The sequence below is a fragment of the Globicephala melas genome, chromosome X (assembly GCF_963455315.2).
Source record: "Globicephala melas chromosome X, mGloMel1.2, whole genome shotgun sequence".
Lineage (NCBI taxonomy): Eukaryota > Metazoa > Chordata > Mammalia > Artiodactyla > Delphinidae > Globicephala > Globicephala melas.
In genome coordinates this window covers 98,799,805-98,820,583 of record NC_083335.1, presented here as the reverse complement: position 1 = coordinate 98,820,583, position 20,779 = coordinate 98,799,805, and the positions used below count along the sequence as shown (strand labels likewise).

The window sequence follows — 20,779 nt, the reverse complement described above, 5'->3', positions numbered from 1 at the left end:
CCACTGGAACCTTCCGACCACGTGATAGTAGCTTAAATAGGGGCATAAACCCATAATTATGTTCAGAGTTCAACAAACTTACAAACAAATCATCAGAACCCAATCTCGTTACAGAGTTAGAGAGTCTGAGGCTGAATCTACAGGAGAAAGCTAGAGAACAAATACCAATAAATGATTATATAGGGACAAACTGTGCATATGTGCTGAGGGAACCAAAAATTACAGGTTGTAAAAAGAAATAAACCTGATATAATTAGTTGAATATAAACCCTGATATAGCAATTGTGGTGTCCCAGATTGACCAAAAAAAAAAGGAAGCAAAAAACCGTAACAGAAAAAAACAACCAAGGATGTTTTTTTTTAGTTCTGCTTAATTAATTATAGAATTGGTACAGCAGAGAAGTTTTCTGGCTCCTTGCCCATGAGATTCAAAGCCAACCTTAACATTGCCATGAGATTTTATGCATACCTTCTACTAACAAATGAATAGAAAGTGAAATAAAATAGACTGAAAATATGCAATAAAAACAAAAGTTAAGACTATAGCTAAATGTAGAAACATTCCTCTCCCAAGTCTAATTGTGGTAGTCACGGTCCATTTTTCTTTTTCTTAAACTAAAAATGGAAGAGCTCTTAAGATTGCTTTTAAATGGGACAAGGGGGAAGTGCTAGGAGGACTGTGTGTGTTTCTGTGGTTTCAGGAATTTGTGCAGGCATATTTGAAGAAGATTATCTAAAGGTTATAGGATTTGTTGAGATGGAATCCTCACATATTTAGTTTGGGAGGCTACTCTGGGGCTCTACCCTGATTCCTTCTTCAGGGACAACACACCCATCCCTGCTACTGTGAGTACTGGTTGTTGATGGTATTCCTTACTTGGAATTGCCTTTGGCCCCAGAAGAATCTTCTAAGATCTCCCTTTCCTCCCAGCGGGCAGCCCCTGGGCAATGACTGCCTAGTTCAGGAATACGGAGGCAATTCAGAACAGCTCTGCAGAGCCAGCCCAGCTCTAAGGCTCCTGTGGAACTGGCTGAGGCCTCTGCTGCAGTCAAATCACCCTTCAGCCCCTTCTGCTGTTGCTGCCGTGGACCTTTCTTCATTGTAGGTGCATCCCTGGAGAACACACCCCAATATACTTTTGTCATTCCATACTTTGAATCAGTCTATTTCTAAGGAACCCACTCTAAGACATTTTGCAGAGTAAATAATACAAGTTTATTCCTATTTTCAGAATTGCAACACATTTTCCCTTTTACGCAGGAATCATCTCACTGTTGTGCTTTTGAGCAAGTGTTTACAGCCACAGAGAATGTGATCCAGCATACTTACGAGCTCCAGTAGTGGTGAGTCCAGGGGTAGGGCCAGGCCACTTTGTCCTCAGCTCTTGAAGTAAATGGGTTACCGCCTTCCACTCTGAGCTCAGATCTTCTAACTTCCTCTTTAATAGAAAAGCACACATTATTTATTTGATTACCATCTTGAAGTAACTTAATTCATGAAGTTATTAATTTATTTTGTGAATACATTACTGTATGTCTATAGTATTTTATTTCTAAAGTAAATTTTCTGGGTGGAATTCCTTTCAAAGGTATTTTAATTATTTTAGCCAACCACACTACAAATTTTTATCAATTGTTTGCTGCATACAGGCTGTTGCTCCAGATGCAATCTCACTGAAAGGAAGTAGAGTGCAAACATTACTGAAAGCAACACAAATAAACAAAACAACAGTGTCATCTCAGCAACTGGCTTGACTCTTTTAAAATGTATCTAATGTGGCTGCACACAAGAATTTTCCAGAGAACATTAAAAATATCTTACTGCCCTCACTCACCCCAGATCAATCCTATTAGCAAGTCTTGGAGAGAGGGGCTGTGGTACGCATGGGGATAAGCCTCTCAGAGTGTACTTTAAGGAAGGACTCTTGTCCCAAATGGTGAAGAAGATTTCAGTAGACATCCTTCAGTTGTCAGTCCCTTTAGGGACTGTCTCAGCTGAAGAGCTCTGCCTTGCCCCAGGGCATTCCCTTTCCAGGGTAGCCCTCATTCAAGGACTGATCAAGGTGAGAGTATAAAAGCTCAGCCAATTTGGTTCAAAGCAGGACCATTTTGAGGTCATTATAGCTGCAGAGCTCCCAGTAGAGTCAGCCGAGCCCGTTATATGGTCTGTGATGTGTTGGTATATGTTAACAATTGGCTCTCTGGGGGAAAATAACTGATTTTAGTATTTTCTAATTTCTGTGGTGTAAATACTCCCACTATAGCCAATTTTACCAAGAGAATGTCAAGTAGCTCACAAAATGCCTGAAAATTTGCTAATAGACCCTCATGAGCAGATACAAGCTGCTTCCAGTGCACCACTGGGTAACCATAAGATTACTTACTGCCAGTAGAATGGGAGCAGAGGTAATATCTGTCAGTTCTAGGCCGACACTTCTAAAAAATGAGTGAGGTTTCTGCACCCATCCTTTCCTTTCCCATTAACTGGAAGCAGAGGACTCAGAGGTCGTAGGGCAAACTTTCTCAATGGATTGGGGGGAGAGTTTATCCTAATACCCTGGAGCAGTGGTTCGCATACTTTGGGACCGTCAGAATCACCTGGAGGTCTTGTTAAGCCACTGATTGCTGGCTCTCAGCCCCAGAGCTCTAGATTGAATAGGTCTTGAGTGGGGCCCAAGAATTCACATTTCTAACAATTGTACAGTTGATGCTGATGCTGATTGTCCAGGACCAAGGCCTAAGGTGTCCATTATAAGTAATAAGTTACCTAAGCATCTATAATGGACTAGATATGTACCATCCTTGACAAAAATAAGAAAATAGGGGGCTTCTCTGGTGGCGCAGTGGTTGAGAACCTGCCTGCCAATGCAGGGGACACGGGTTCGAGCCCTGGTCTGGGAGGATCCCACATGCCGCGGAACAACTAGGCCTGTGAGCCACAACTACTGAGCCTGCGCGTCTGAAGCCCGTGCTCCGCAACAAGAGAGGCCACGACAGTGAGAGGCCCGCACGGCGCGATGAAGAATGGCCCCCGCTTGCCACAACTAGAGAAAGCCCTCGCACAGAAACGAAGACCCAACGCAGCAAAAGTAAATAAATTAATTAATAGACTCCTACCCCCAACATCTTCTTAAAAAAAAAAAAAAAAGAAAATAGGTCCTTAAATCATTTTCTATAGGACTTAATTTTCTTGAGGAATCCCACTTAAGAAAAGCTGCCACGGGAATAAATACTAAAAAGTCATCACTTTCTATTTTAACTATCATCTATGCTCTTAAGGTTATTTATTCTATTGTGTCTGAGATCATGTCAAATCAGGGCTTTTAATTTCTTCTCCCAGGGTGAATGCTGTTAAACATTTACTATCACATCAATGAATATAACTCTTTTCATTTATTAAAACATAAGCCTTGAATCCAAAAGCAAACAAAAAATGTCTCTGATCAGTAAGGAAAACCACCGCTGAAACTCATGACATGCAGAAGATATTTTTCCATTCTGACATCAAGCTAAACACTGAGAATTAAATATTATCAAAGGTTAGTGAATGAATATATCTATCTATGCAAAAGAGCAATAGATAATAGGGAAGAGACAATAAATGTAAAAGTAGACAACTAGAAAATGTCATGATCTTGGTCACTTATTGAAGGGATAAGAGTGCAGCAGATGGTGAAGTCTCATCATACATCATTTAACCTATAGGAAGTCACCTATATATGCCAGGAGAGGGAGAGGGAGATTAGAGACTGATTTACATACTGCTGAGATCTGCCCACTCTTCCGCTCAATAAGCATATGGCCCCATAGTGAGTGGGTGAGGAGAGATGGGAATTTGCTGTTTCTACAGTTGGCTTAGGTTTCACTTTCTTCTCATGGTGTAAGCATCTCACTGCATTGAGTTAGATTCTAATATTTAAAGTATTTATCTTACAACCTGGCTTCTAAAAGAAAATTACTTCATCTGGGTCTCAACTGAAGCAACAGTGATCAGTACTGAACTTCACATTCCATGCACATAATGTAACTGAACAGGACCCGGCGGGGCTCCTGGACACAAGTCTTTCTGTGTCCCCCATTTCTTGTTTGTAAGAAATAGGCTTCATTCAGCCTTCGTGACCTCACTTGAGTTCCAAAGGGCAGGTTGGAACAGTGGCTAATCAGGGAAGGGAGGGGATGTGGAGACAAAGGAGGAGCAGTCAAAAAACAGTAGTGCAGCCTTGGGACAGAATCCTGGTTCCACCTCAAAAGATACACATAACAATATCTTTGAGCTCTTTGGCAGAACTAAAACCCCCAACAAATGGAAGATGCTAACTCTTTGATGAAGCATTCTTCATTCCAGAGAGAAGGTCACAGTTTGATAACCTCAAGAACAGCAGAAGCTCACCAGTAGACCCCCTGAGGCCAGATTAAAGGAATGCAGGCCCTGCACACACCCAGATCCTTATCAGCAACCCCGCCCTTGAACCATTGCTATAAAACTCCTCACCAAATTCTCCCAGGTTGGGACACACAGTTTTGAAGGGCATGAGCCCACTGTATCCCCCTTTGCCTGGCAAAGCAATAAAGCTAATCTTTTCTACTTCACCCCAAACTCTGTCTCCGAGATTCAATTAGGAGGCACCAGTGCATAGAGGCCAAGTTTTTGGCATCAATAACTGTACAATGAAATAGAACAATAATCGATGCTTATAATGATGACCCTGAAAATTAAGAAAAATTTAAATTACACTGTGTTTTAGAATAAGAAGTCCTGGATTCCAGTCCTAACTCATTACTACTGGTTGTGTGATCACTGGCAAATCAGGTAGGTCACTCAAATTCATCATCCTTGAAACGTGGATATAACACTACCACCTAACCCATACTTTTGTTGGAGAAACTAAATGAGATATTTTACATGAAAAGAACTCTGTGAACTCTAAAGTACTGTAAAATTGTTGGTTAGCTATTATGCACCGCTTAATGAAGCAGAACAGAAGACAGTCAATGAAGTTTTCATTAAAATAGTTAAAATGAAAATATTTCAACACTTAAAAGATTTGGTTTAGGCTATCCTGAAAATAACATGTTTATATATTCAATTCCCTTTTATTAATACATAAAACTTAGAATGGTCTATTCATTTATCAGAATGTTGTCTTGCCCATTGTTATTTCCAGATGGTTAAATGAGATATCCATATAATTTCAGATGCAGAGATTTTAAAAATTAAGTAGTAACCCCCAATGTACCACAAACATCTGAGGATACTGCAAAGTGTCAAAAATGCAAGAAGCTCAGAAGTGTATGTTTCCCAATCTTTCATAATTATTAGCAAACAACATCACATAAAATGGCTATAGATTTTGATTCAGCTGGTCACAAAAACACCCTTACAACTTCTTCAAGTACCTGGTGTAGAGTTGAAATTGATTATTTATATATTATGGAAGTTCTTTTTTGTTTGGTTTGGTTTTGCTTTTTGGTTCTCTGGCATGTGCCCAGATTTTTAATTCTCTCATCTTTTCTATTAGGCTGTAAAGTTCCTTTGGGTAGCAAACAATGTTTGGCTGCAGCAGCTAATGCAGCGTTCTTCACATAATAAACTTTAAGCTGTGCTCATAAAAATCTGTAAAAGGTAATTTGCTAATCATGTTAATAACCTTTAACCAAATTTAAGGGAATCAAATGCATGTCTAAATTCCAACATCTTTAAATATAAAATTAGTGGAATAATAGTTAGCAAGTTCTACTCTTGATTAGATTTCTAGAGTTTTCAAACTTTGAATAGCTAAGCAAATTGCAGATCCCAGGCTTTCTTCACAAGAGCTCAAAACTCAACAGTCATAGTAAACTCGTTTTACCAAAAAGGAGGAACTCTGAGATCATTTTTTTTAAAATTTTAACTATTGACCTTTACTTTTTTTTAAAAAATAATTAATTAATTTATTTTTGCTGTTTTGGGTCTTCGCTTTTGTGCGAGGGCTTTCTCTAGTTGTGGCAAGGGGGGGGCCACTCTTCATCGCGGTGCGCGGGCCTATCTTGTTGCGGAGCACAGGCTGCAGACGCGCAGGCTCAGTAGTTGTGGCTCACGGGCCTAGTCGCTCCGCGGCATGTGGGATCTTCCCAGACCAGGGCTCGAACCCGTGTCCCCTGCATTAGCAGGGAGATTCTCAACCACTGGGCCACCAGGGAAGCCCCTGAGATCATTTTTTAAAAGGGCAAAACTAATTTCATTATAGCGGGCATTTGCACCTGAGCATTGTTTTCCGCTGTATATAATTTACTTGGAGTTAGTCATTAAATGTTAAGACTATTATATCAAAGAATGTGAAATTTCTTCTTTATGAAGAGCAGAAATTACAAGAAAAATTATTTCTGAATATAGGTTTCCTTTTTAAACTTAAAATGGAATATAATTCTAAACTATCTGAACTTGGGATTTTAAAATTTTAAAATCTTATATTTTTCTCTTGTGTCAAATGTTTGGCATGATATTAATATCTGCTACATAAATAAATGAATCCACCTGTGGCTTTATATACACAGACGTGCATGTGAATATTGTAATTGAAACATCTATGTCTCCATGTCTGTCTCTATAAATGCAATTAATACAACTGAGGACCAGGGGTGAAATTCAAAATTCTAAAATGCTTGTCCAGTTCCAGCATGAACTACTGAGTAAGTCTAAATCGAGACTTTTCCCCAAAATAGTTCCTCACAAAAGAGTCAGTTCATATTAGCTTATAATGTCTTTTGGGTTTCAATTGTTTTATTTTGAACAACAAAGTTGCACAGTAGCCTGAAATAATCTCAAGAAATATGAATTTGGGGTGCTTATATAAGTCATCAGCCAGAATTGGTTAATTAAAAAAAACAAGGAAGTGAAGAAAATTGATAAACCAGTAGCAATTATTCCTAGGGTATAACCTCACACAACTGGTGAAGGTCATTGTAAACAAGTCTTTTAAAGATAATTTTAAAAAGCAAAACAATAAGTTATTCTGATGGGGTGTAAATAATTCACATCTAAGAAAAATGAAAAGATTATCTCTCCTAATATTTTGGGAATGGGCACCGAAGTTAGGGATAAATATTCCAGTGATAACACTGAAGAAGTGAAAAACGGTCCTTCTGGTAACTGGCAGTTAGCTAGGTGTGATGGTCCCAAGTGAACATAAAAAAACAGTCACAGAGGGCTTCCCTGGTGGCTCAGTGGTTGAGAGTCCGCCTGCCGATGCAGGGGACGCGGGTTCGTGCCGCGGTCCGGGAAGATCCCACATGCCGTGGAGCGGCTGGGCCCGTGAGCCATGGCCGCTGGGCCTGCGCGTCCGGAGCCTGTGCTCCGCAATGGGAAAAGCCACAACAGTGAGAGGCCCGCGTACCGCAAAAACAAACAAAACAAAACAGTCACAGAAAATAAACTAGACAGAGACAAGGCCACTCTGTCACCACAAAAATGACGAATATGAGGCACTGCTACTTCTTTAACAGTGACAGCTCTGCCCTGCTTTAATCCTTTCACCTTCTAGATAAAAACTGTTAGATACCTGATCACCACATTGACTCCATTTCTTGAAAGCATCTAATCCAAAATGGCTTCCTCCTCCCTAATTCCTCTTTAGAATCATTCAGCCAGCTCTTGCCAATGCCCTCTAACTGAGATGCCCCACAGTCTCTCTTGAGGGCTTTCTCCTTTGCTACAGTAAGCTAAATAATCCTAGTTTTTTTTATTATAGTTATCGTCCTAGTTGTCTTTGGACAGAGAGGTTTAACAGCACCATACGGGGATCCAAACACTGCCATACTGCAAATCACTTAGAAGGAAGACAGTAAGCTCTAGAGTTCTGGAATATACATCTATGAATGAACTCTTTCCATAAAATACAAATGTACCAAAAGCAATGTTCCTAATTAGTGTGTTATTTTACAAAATGTGAGATTTCAAATATGGAAGTGCTAATCAATTAAGAAATTAAATATAATTAGGCATTTGACAATCTCATCCACATTCCTAAATGATTCTATCAGTTGCTCAAAAATTTATTATAAATTTTATCTTCTCAGAGGGAAAGTGGGGTTCTCCTTATATTCAAGCATAAGTGATTACCATTTATTCAACCTCTCATAGTCAAGACTTGTTACTCAGTTGTGAAGCTAATTTGCATTAAAAAAATGAAATTCTCCTACTTATATATTAATAAATTATACAATTTCTCTAATACGGTTACGCTCTATAATTCTTCTCTGAACTGCTTCTATTATCATTGACACGGAAATTGTGTTTATCAAATAAGTCAGTCAAAATGGATCTGTTCATTTGGGGGGACAAACTCATATCTGTTATCTTGCTATTGATTCTGATGTTACCAAAAAAAAAGTTGCACCAGGTAAATGAGATCATACGCCTGATAGATGATTTATAAAATCCAAATATTGTTATAACCGTAATATCTAATTGGGCAACATCTGACCAACAAGATACCGCTTGACCTGCTATACCATATACAAATTTTGAGATGCACATCTGTTGTGAGTGATATATTTTAAATTATCAGGCAAAAAAATAAATAAATAAACCCAAAGACGTTTTTAGAAATGTTAAGATGTTGATGTTGGCAGTAGAACAAACTCAGGAGAAAAAAACCCAGCTTAATCTAGTTAATTAACAACAAAACAGCTGGGAAAATGAAACATCCCTGGTTTTGACTGACTATAATTGAAAATGACTAATGATGCTGTCATTTTGCAGCTTATATTGGGGGAAATGATGCCTGGAAGATTATAATTGGCCTCCTGACCATTTGTTTACAGTAATTATTTTTGTGTTAAAGGTTGGGGTGGAACCCTTTGGCCAAATATAGAAACCTCCAAATACCTTATTTTTTTCTTATAGTTAAAAAAAAAATCAAGAGCAGTAATAAAATATATTATTAGATTCATGTTAAGATTTTTTTTGGCTAATCTAAAAAGTTAGCAAAGCAAACAGCTGGTGTGATCTTATCACTTTACCAAGTTACTAAGACATTTTAAATTCTGTTAATGTTCTCAGTTCTAATAATGGAAGGTGATATGAGTATTTCAAAATATATACACACATTTAAAAATTTTTAACATAAAGAGCAGTGTTCCAAATTAAGTTAAAGAATAAGTACAAATAGAAGAAAATGTTATCTAAATGCTTAAGTTCAAAAGAGAGTTAACCTTTTTTTAAATCGAATAACAAATGGCTTTTTTTTTGTGGCTGTCGATATTGTTGCTACCGATGGAAGTTGTTTTTGTTGCTTTTTAACTGCTAAATTTGGTGCTATTGAGGAACCTACTCATTACTCTGTGGAAAATGGAACACATTAAAATGATTAACAGTATTATCATAAAATACTATTACCAAAAGTATAACTTAATCAAAACGTTAAACAATTTATTGAACTTATCCAACCAATCTTCAACAACTTCTGAAGTTAAGATGAAGGAACAATGTACAAATCAAATGAAATAAAAGTGTGTGCGCGTGTGTAGGGGGAGAGAGAGCGAGATAAGAGATAGAAAGCAAAACAAAGATGCTTATTTCTTCAATCATATTATTCTAAGATTTTTCCAGTAATTTTGCATTAGAGATCTAGTGCTATATTTATGTCATGAGTAGAACCGTTTCATAATATATGTTTGATCTTTATCAGGAAATCCTCAAAGAAAATAAGGAAGACGTTTAGTTAGGGATGACAAAAAAAGAAACTAAAAATTTACCATCTTTGAAAATTAAATAAATCCTAGAGAAGTTGATAAAGTTAAGAAAAAGGGAAAAAAACCGAACAGGGATGAGCCCAGCTCCCAAACAGGACTCAGCTTGGGAGGTGAGCGTAGGAGGTAAGCAGACAGCTTGTCTGATGCGGAATGTGGAGGTGCCAATAGACAGTCAATTTTCTAAGAAACAGAATGATTTTCTGATGTGTCCTTAACTAGAATCTCTGCAAGTGGTGGACATACTACTTATCCATTTAGATACTGGATCTTATATACACACCATGAGGGATTTTCATTTTCTTTTTAAAGACTATCACCATCTTCTTTATAATTGTTACAGTTTCTAAATGTACCTCCTCCCCAAGACAAAAAACAAACTTCTATCATGAAAATGTACTGCAGGCTACTTGTACGCTTTTCCCTTCTATTACGGAGTCAGAAATCTCAAAGTTAAGGAGGAAAGGCATTAGGAAGGGCAAAATTTTTCAATTTTGATATATGAAGTCAAAGTCTAAAACAGGCTTTGTTTATGTACTATCAGAGCAATGGCTCACCCTTTAGAAAAATCATCCCTAATCTTTAAAAAGAAGGTTTTGATCCACGCAGAGGTTTAAACAGTCCCCACAGCTTGCTACCTTGTATTGCTGGGATCCAGGTTTTGAACGATGAGGTAGTGTTTTAGCCTCTAGAGTTTTAGGCTACCACAAGCCCCAGCTAATCTTCAAGTGTGTCCAAGGTCATGGACCTTATCAAAAGCTGCACGTGAAGAATCTATTTCTCCACACTCCTGATCTCCCAAATCAATCTTGCCCTTTTGCCACTGTGAACCTGTTACGGTGATTCCTCTCCAAACTTGAGGGGTAAATGGTAGAGGAGGAATGAGTTTTCACTTAAGCTGTGCTTCTCCCCCATGAACTGATTTGAGAGGACATGGGGAAGGAGGGAAAGAGAAAAGAAAGAAGAGGGCTGTCTCTACACAGTCGTTTCAAGGGATATGAAAGTGAAGGACGTTAACACCTCCTTGCTTTCTCTTTCACTTCAGAAAGGTAATTCCCCTCTTATGTCACTAATGCTACAATAGAAATTAGATCTCACAGTGGCCCAGGAGTTGAGGGTATGATAAATTAGCTTCAACTGCCTGGATTGTTTACATACAATGAAAACAAAAATTTTCTGGTTGACTTTCAATTAAGGCTTTCCCTCTGCTTTTTAATAAAGGCACTAAAGCAAAAGCCAATTGAAATGCATGTCTGTAATCTGTAACAATTATGCCAAATCCTGCATAAAGTCTTTGAGGATCAAACAAGAGTAGGCAGAACAGACCTACAAAATGGTCCATTGGTCTGTCGCATTGCTTGCTAAGAAAGTCACTCTGTTAATCGAGAAAGCTGTCTGCTTGGGGACTGGCTTTCTCTAGAGCATCAAAAGAAACCCTGAAATTTGCTGCTTTCCGGACCTTTTCTAGCTCTCCAATCTAAATACTGTACACATTGCTACTTTATGAAAATTATCATACCAGGCCTACACTGGATGCAAATTATTTTGGGGGGATGTTAGGAGTGGGGACAATGTATTCCTGTATAAATGTCTATCGATATCTACAGAGGAAATCTGTGCCTTTCACCACCTGGTGTTTGGACATTGCGTTTAGGCTGAAACTTCAAATTTACCTAAGAAGAAGCCCCTTGTAAACTGTAAGGAAAACAAACAAGTTTCTAGAAATGAAGCGACACAGTGCAAGTCATGGCAGTGTTATTTGCAAGGACAAACTACTTCTGTATAATGAGGTTATTGACCTGCACTGTTTTAGAGCAGTTTTAAACATGAGGGTGAGGCCCACTAAATCTCAGCCTGCAACAGTAGCTAGAGAAACCAGGACTGATCAATAAACAGCCACCATTACAGGCTCTTGGGAACCTTCATCATAATGGGAGCCATTATAATTTTGGTCAGGTACAGAAAATAAGGTGACCTATACCTAACGTCTATTTATCACTGGACTCTCATTAGCAAGTGGAAGCCATTGATTAGCTATTTTTTGAAAACTGAGCTGGTTTCCCATTTCTCTCTTCATGTAACAGCCCTGTGAATAAATGTGTCCTAGACTTCAAAATGCACATGGGGAAAAGAAAGAAGTAGAAAGCTTTCTCCCTGGCCAGCTTTTTATCGAAGAGAGAAGCAATTACATGACATTCCACTAAAAATTCTTGACCCAATAAAGTACTGAAGCCCGAATGCCGATTTTCCTCTTTCATAAGAAAGAGCAACAGAGAAAAGAAAGGTCATGGACCATATTGTGATTCTTTACAGCTGTTGGAGACAGACAGTATGATGCAGTAGCTTGATTTGAATTAAGCCAAATGATATGAAAAGCATCAAGGCTGGCAAGCGAAGCAACAGAGCCTCAAAGAATTTAATCTACCTTGAAGGTGGGAGTACTTTTTGTATTGATGGCAGCGCACCAGGACAGAAATGAGTCCTTTAATGCAATGACTCGTTAATAGCCTTAAGATCACAATACATAAATAGGATATGTTGATCAAAAAGATAGCTCTGCCTCTCCTATTGCAGGATGGCCAATATTTCTTTACAAGTTATTTCATCAATAATAAATAGACCATGTCAATGGCAAATGTACAACAGGGGAAGCATAACCCATTATGAGGTAATGGATATTGCTAGAGGTTGCTTCATTACCTTCACGGGCTGAGTGGCTGGTTTTTCCTTGTACAAATGCTGCCCTTTAGACAAAATCCCTTCCACATCCGGCTGTTTAGCTTGAACTGCTACTTCAGTTTCCTGGGGAAAAGAGCACATACAGTGCAGATTAACTTCACAGTTAGCAATACAATTACTAAATTTAAATATACCCTTGGAGACTCCACATGTATTGCAGATCAATTTCTGTACAGTACATAGGGGCACAAAGTAGTTTTCAGTGCAGAGAAAAGAAATGGAGGTCTTTGGGCTTCCCTGGTGGCGCAGTGGTTGAGAGTCCGCCTGCCGATGCAGGGGACACGGGTTCGTGCCCCGGCCCGGGAGGATCCCACATGCCGCGGAGCGGCTGGTCCATGAGCCGTGGCCGCTGAGCCTGCGCGTCCGGAGCCTGTGCTCCGCAACGGGAGAGGCCACAGCACTGAGAGGCCCGCGAACCGCTAAAAAAAAAAAAAAAAAAAAAAAAAAAAGAAATGGAGGTCTTTGTGAAACACACCAAAGTTTAAAAAATTTACCCCGAATCTTCTTGAGTTATGTCATAATACTATTATATAGAAACAGAGACACTTTATATTTTTCCAAAAAGTAGAATGCAATAATGAGAAGTATGATCCATGAATATGATTAATATGGATAAATACTATTGTTAGCTTCAATAATCTCAGTAATCCTAATGTCCATTGTACTCCACAAACCTCTTATTTTAATAGGATTCTTCTCGGGACTCTGGTTCCAAAATTTTATTTTGAAATAGAAACCAAATAAATCTTTCCACATCATTGTCAAAATTATTAACTTTCTTTCCAAAAAGTAAACACTTAAAGCACAGTATCAAGGCTTATTAATTATTAAGCAGTCAAATTAAACAGGCTTTTTGAGGAATGATTAAATTATCTTTAAAAATGTGTTTTTCCTTAGTCTGGAGAAGATTGAAGCATGACCGTATGACCAAAAAACGAAACAAAACACAACACAAGAAAAAAACATCCTCTTCAGATATATGAATATAAAGTGCTTTGCTACTGGGTGCTGTCTTGCTCTCCTGAAGAGAGGACAAAAGAAACGTGCGTAAATTGAAGCTGAAGGAAGTGAAGTTAAATATTACAGAAGACTTTTTGGATGTAACACTTGTTAAACACTAGGATGGAGTATCGATTAATCAATGTCAGGCGTCAGTCAGGGCCTGGCAATCTTCCCCAGATGGCAACTCCTGATTAACACATATCCCTCTTCCTCCCGCTCCTACCCTGTAGCCTCCCAGCACTGCTGTGTATACGTGTCTTCATGTCACTGTTTCCTTTATCCACTGTGTTTGTACCTGTCCTCTCTCAGCTCATCTGAGCAGGGTGTCCTCTGAACCCAAATTACCGTAATCTTATATGGCACAGTAGGATGTCCTGTAACTTGTGAGTGCTCATCGCATGCTCTTGAGAAGGATTATTTCTTCAGTTCTTACAATAAATAGCAATGGGAGGTAGGCACTTTGGTTAAAAGGGTCCATAACATGAAGACTAACTCCACGTGTTAAATGGGTACGTTTGCCACACACACACACACACACACACACACACACACACACACACACATCACCTTTAGAGACAATAATTCTGGAACAAACCTAGAATTGTAAGTATCAATTTACTCTTTACGATAAAAAGTTCTAAATGTGATTTTTTTTAAAAAAAATTGCAAAATTGTAACAAGTTCAAAATCGGAGTGTACTTTGTGAGGGCTGGGTAATTCCTTCTTCCTTTAAAAATGATTTATAAGTACACCCAGTGTAAATTCTATACCTTCAGAAAATGAGCACAAATAGTCTATAATTTTACCACTGTTTCAGGTATGCAGTAGATGACGAGCACTAACACCTTTCTCTCCCTGCCCCTAGTCTTCAATCGCAAATAAAGAGTTCCAAAGATCACAAAGAATCGATGCCACTATTGAGAAGGCACTGGCAAATAACCAGGATTAACAGACTGCATTTGATATGACAAGGAAGTCCCTCAGGAAATAAACACACAAATTTTAATTCATGAAAGTTTCACTGGCAAATGAACAGAAACAGCAGCAAGGCTGACATGAGAGCAGCCCCAATATTACTTAGAGCTCCAAGTTCTAAAGTGGTGCTTATTAGATGGACTGTGGAAAAGGTGGCATGCCATGTGAAATGTCTATGTTTTGCAACTGCAGAAAGTAAAATATTTCCTCTTCAGGCCACTGAATTTGCCCTAGATTTAGCCCTCTGATGAATGAGCACTACAAAGTCACATCAGTTCCGTTTACAGAAATGTTTCCTAGTAGCATGTCCTTTCATCAACACTATTGCCATCTCTTCGTCCTTTAATGAAATAATGGAGAGTTTAAGTACCTGGATAAGATTTACACCCGGTCCAACAGAAATAGAGCAATGGGTGAGAGAAATCATGTTCAGTTCTTAATTCTTTGTGGGTACTTTCCCTTCGCAATTTTTTGGAGAACTAGATATCTAATGATATGCACCTTTGATAAACTGCTTTAGAAAGAACATTTTGAAGATACATTTCTACAATTTACCTCACTACATTTAATTGTAGTGTGAATTTATTAGTTAAAAGATAGGTCACTTATTGAGGGTCGAATTTTATTGCTTGAAGGGTCAACTGTAGTAAATACAATTAAATTTCCTTAAAATGTCTCTTAGTATAGTTTTCTTAAGTTGGTGTGAAAAAATACACTATGACAAGCTGATCATCACCATGAAAAAAATGGAAGTATGTGTGAGACAAATTTAAAAATTTTGATATCCCTCCATGCAATTAAAACTTGACATGGAAAAATTGAAAAGCAAGCAAACAAACAAAAAAGCCCAGCCAAATCACATGACTATGCAGAGATAAGAAAAAGCTGAAATCATTAGCTGTGCTGAAAACATCAACCAACTGCTAGAGTGATTATGTCACTATAATAATGTTAACAAACCAGAGTTGCTAAGACTTTACCATATGTCAAAACACTGTATGTTTCATACATTTTTTCCTCATACTTACACTCCTACAAAAAGGGTATTATCTGGGACTTCCCTGGTGGCGCAGTGGTTAAGAATACACCTGCCAATGCAGGAGACACGGGTTCCATCCCTGTTCTGGGATGGAGCAACTAAGCCCGTGTGCCACAACTACTGAGCCTGTGCTCTAGAGCACACGTGCCACAACTACTGAAGCCCGCGCGCCTAGAGCCCGTGCTCCACAACAAGAGAAGCCACTGCAATGAGAAGCCTGTGCACCGCACCGAAGAGTAGACCCCGCTCGCCGCAACTAGAGAAAGCCCGCGCACAGCAATGAAGACCCAACACAGCCAAAAATAAATAAATTTATAAAAAAAGAAACGGTATTATCTAATTTTGCAGATGCTAAAACTGAGGGAGATTAAGTCAATTGTCCAAGGCCATGTAGCTTGCAAATGGCAGAGTTGATATTATTACCGGGAAGTGTGTATCACTAAACCTCCACTTTAGCCCTCCTTTGTTGAGCATAGCGTGTATGTGTATGTGTGTGTGTGTGTGTGTGTGTGCACGTGCTAAAACTGGCAGCCACATCTCTTACTATCATGTTAATTTTTTCCCTCTTCTTTAACTCCAATACATTCTATAGTATCCTTCCAGTGTAAAAATGAAAGAAAATCCTGCCTCTTCCCACCGGAAAATAAATTCTTACATAGCTTTTAAAAAGCTTCAAGGGTGTCTCTTTGTGGGTTTACAATTGCCAAACTGATGATATCCAGGTCAGAGAATTGGTTTGAGCAAATCTTTTATCTCACAAATGGCCTCACATCTTTATATGATTTAAGATAAGGTGAAGGAGGTCACCACTAAAATGGAAACACAGCTAATTATAGTGGCCAGTTTTTTGTAAGTAGGAAGTGTTCAACTTCAAAGAACATTCAGACAAGAAAGTCTTCATGGGATTTCAACCAAAAAAATCTCACTTCTAATAATAGAACATTTCCATTTAAGTTTTTCCCTCTGCCTTATTCTTAATATATCCCCTGTAATATAAGATTGCACACCAGGAGTTAAGACCCTTATGATGTAACTAGAGTTTTTTTTTCCAACATAGTATTGACAGTTCACTAAAATCTCATGCATAATTTTAAGTATATAATTTTTATTAAATAGGTAATAGGAATAACCCTTCATCGATACTAGGAGAATACTGCAGTGTACTTTAGAAAAATCCAGCCTTGATAGGTTTTCAGAATGGAGTAACTCTCTAAGCACCTTCAGTCTTATTTCTTATTAGACAGCATTACTAATATTGCTGGTGGTGTTGGTCTGATGAGCAGCGAAGCAACGGTTAGTGGTAAAAAAGACTGAACCCCTTTGAGGATGAAAGTAACAATTCATATGCAAATTAACGTAACTTACATTCTCTAAGAATTTATTCATTGACTACTGTATTTCTAATTCAATATTAAACTGATTGCACACTTTTTTTTTAAACTAGAAATTTGGTGCTAAGGATAATATAAGAGAGCTACATTTTGCCTTGTTTTCCTTTATTATTTTAAATTTATTTATATTTCTATCATTTTACTTATTGCTAACCTTAGAATATATCAATATGTATGTATATATATATAAGTGTATATATACATAAAAATATATATCACAACATAAAAAGGGTGGGTGAATACACTCTCTTCCCCGTTGACTTTGGGCTTTACCACATGCCTCACTTAGGTCAATGGACTGTGGGCAGACATGACTGCATGACAGCTCTGAGCTAGGTCTTTAAAGGCAATTCACGATTTGCTAGTACCTCTAGTTCCTGCCTTCCACCATGAGAGAATAATGTATCATAAAGAAGCTGCTCTTTCAGCCTGGGTTCTGGAATGAGAAGACATTTGGAGCAGATCCACAGCCTAGGATGAGAAAATCTGAACTTGACCCATAGCGTAGAGTAAAGCTGCCACTGATCTGCAGACACCTGGATGAGTGATCAATGTTTGTTCTTGCAAGTCACTGGGATTTGGGGGTCATTTGTTACTGCAGCAAGAGCTGACAATTACAATGTTATAGTGAAAAAAGCAAACAAATATATGGCTTTCTGGGGAGAAAAAACAAAGTAAGCCTTTAAAATAAATGGGCTCTAGTCACATATATTGACTGCACTGTCTCTCATTCCATATACAAACTGTTTGCTAAAAAGGGTGGCAAGAAACGAAAAATGAAATGGAATCAATATTGTGTTAGAGCCTGACTTCTCTGGCTTAGATTGTCAGGCAGACTCTGACAAATGAAGGCTGATGGATGGAAAAACACAACATTGTGCAGCTGAGTTTCTCTTTTCCCTCATGCTGAGTGACTATTCTTTTATTTATCTACAATTAGGTTTGCTAGACCACAGCAACACGACTCTCCTTCACTGTAACTGCAGCCTGTCAAGTACGTGCCAAGCTGATTGACAAAGAATGACAGGTTCTCTCTTTCCATTCTGAGCTAATCAAGGGCAGCCCACCAAAGGGAGGTTTTCTTCTGATTTAGAGATTTATGGATTTCAAAAATAATCTGGTCAAATATACAAAATATAATGCCATATTGATTTTTAAAGTGGCAAGTGTTCTGAAGCTAAGAAGATAGAATCTATTAAGGTACACACTTGGAATATTCAAGGCCAACCAAAGAGAGGACATAGGTGTGACCATCAGGTAATGAGACTGATATCCAGAAGCCACTTGTAGAAGTCCTCCATTCATAAAGATGGGGTTTCAAAGTCCTTTTGGCGGTAGAATGCCTTTGGCAAACGAAATCTTACCCAACCCTCCCCAGCATACTAATCAATTCATTCAGTAAACATATACTGAATATAAGAGCACCTATTATGTTCTAAATACTATTTTGATACTGGATATATCACAGTCAATAAAACAGACAAAATTTTTCTGTTCTTGTGAAGTTTACATTCTAATGGGAACCATGGACGATAAAATATAAATTATGGCACATCCAAGGATGAAAAGTGCTAAAGTGAAAACAAAACGAAACACAGCAAAGCATCAAGTGGGGATAGGAGGTGTATGTGTGAGCTAAGGGAATGTGGGAGGTGGACATTTGAGAAAGTGCCTCCAGGGGAAAAGCCTCACTGAGAAGGTGACATTTGAGAAAACATTAGGAGGGACTGAGGGAGTGAATCAAGCAGTATTTCAGGGAAGAACAATCCATGCGAGGGCAACAGCAAGTGCAAAGGCCCTGTGGCAGGTGTGTGTCTGGCATGATCAATGCAAGTATAAGGAAGCCGGGGTAAGAGAAGTCTACCGAGCAAGGGAAGCAAGCCAGAGAGATCGGGGAGGGTAGGTCCTGCAGGGCAATTATGTGAGGACTTGGGCTGTTACTCTGAGTGATATTACGAGGCACAGGAGGGTTTTCAGCAGAGGAGTGATATGATCTGACTTATTTTTTAACATCATTCTGGCTGCTGTGTTAAGATTAGACTGAAAGAATGCAGAGAATAGACAGTAATTATAAGCAGACTCCCAAGGGGGTTTGTTAAATCTACATTGCTTGGAGGGAAGTACTTGCTTGCTGCAACCCAATGTACTTACTCCAAAAATCTTTATACATACAGTTCTTAAATGAGGACTAAATCTCTGATCTGGTTTAATAGCACAGGACACTGCTTGAAGCAGTCTCATTCATTGAAACTGGTGCTCTCCAGGTTTTACTATGTTCCTGAGTCCTTAGTGGTGACAAGTGTGGGCTCTTCAGCCTGGTTATCTAAACTCCAACCGTGGCATGAATTGACTAATTGCAATAAAGACCATATGGCCCATAAATCCTAAAACATATTCTAAAACCCTTGCTATTTGGCCCTTTGCAGAAAAAGTTAGCCAACGGCTGATCGAGAGAAATGGTTAGGATTGGCATTTGTGACTCTAAAAACCTTCAGGTACACAGAAAAATTATATTTTTAAAGATAAAACACAAGTGACATTTTGCCTTTTACATCCTTATATAGACACATAGACGTAGTCAAACAATTTATAGTTATACTTTAGAGAGGGCTCAACAAATATTTTAGGCGTTGTGGGTCATACGGTTCCTGTCATACCTGGAGTCTGCCACTATCATGTAAAAGCAACCATAGACAATATGCAAACAAGTGAGCGTGGCTGTGTTTCAATAACTATTTACAAAAAGACAGAGTGGACTGAATTTGGCCCTTGGACTATAGTTTGCTGACACCTGCTTTGATGTATTACAGTGTTCTTGGAAGTAATCAGACTACGGATAAGAACATGTGAGTTCTAGGCTTATTAAATCCTGAGCTGGGGCAAGTTACTTAAATTCTCTAATTTCAGTATCTTTAATTATAAAATGGATGAAAGTGAGAGAGATTATTGTGGATACAGGGTTAAAAACAACTTTTTCCCCTCTGCATCAGACTTTGACCTTCAAAGAACTTTCTAGCTGTATTTTCCCTGGAAACCCGATAAAATTGGAATGTCAAATGTGTTAGTAGGCAGCATTGCTTCTGCAAAAAAAAAAAAGACTGGTAAATTACACCTGGCTTAGGAGTTCTACATTTGAACTACAAATGTGTAAGGGAAAGTGATAGTTTTGGGGATCTCCTGAGCGCAGTAACTCTTGTAATTGAGCATGTACCTTTCAAGGATCTTGGAAACTCTGTCTGTGTTATAAGACGTTAGCTCCTGGGACCCATGAAGCTTCTAGGCCAGGGATGACCCAGCACCACTGTGTGAGTCTGCTTTCTTTTTACTTGAACTATCATCTGAGAGCGTGCAGGTGCTGCAAAGAGAGTAGCTCTTGGATGGCTCGGTGAATGTTGTACAAACTGCTGTGTATTCTAAGCCCACTGAAGAGAGATGCCTGATCCCGCCTTCCTGGGAAGCTGTGCTTCTGTTCCTGTAGCTTCTAAGCGAATTTAAAGCTGCATGTGGTTAATGCTAGCCTTGTTCAGCTGCACATAAGAAGACTCACTGACGGGCTTGACAAGAATCATTTCTAAGACCCACATTTTATTTCCACAAATATACTGCTCTGAATTGGGATACGTTTTACAAATGATGGGATGCCATAGTCTACTTGGCAGCACCTTTTCCTTAGTGACAGATAAAATAACGATGCATATTCTAATCAATGGTGTCTTATAAACAATGAAATATGGTATGTGACCAGGATATTCATAGTAGGTCAGGATCAAATGATTTAGTATATGCAAAGGTAATACTAACTGTTACCATTTATTGAGAACTTACCAAGTACAAACACTCTGCTATGCACTTAACATTAATCATTTTAAGTAATCTCATTCAATCTGCACTGCAGAGCCGTTCA

The 20,779-nt window shown here is 38.6% G+C and overlaps 1 protein-coding gene across 1 annotated transcript in view; it reads right to left on the bottom strand.

Annotated features, from left to right (window-relative positions):
* DMD (dystrophin) overlaps positions 1-20,779 on the bottom strand; it is a 2,243,521-nt gene that overhangs the window by 740,832 nt on the left and 1,481,910 nt on the right. The window contains exons 49-50 of the mRNA XM_060293058.2: positions 12,430-12,531; positions 1,331-1,439 (exon numbers count right to left, since the gene is read on the bottom strand). Of these exons, the coding sequence (XP_060149041.1) occupies positions 1,331-1,439; positions 12,430-12,531 (211 nt within the window). The remainder of the gene's footprint in view (positions 1-1,330; positions 1,440-12,429; positions 12,532-20,779) is intronic.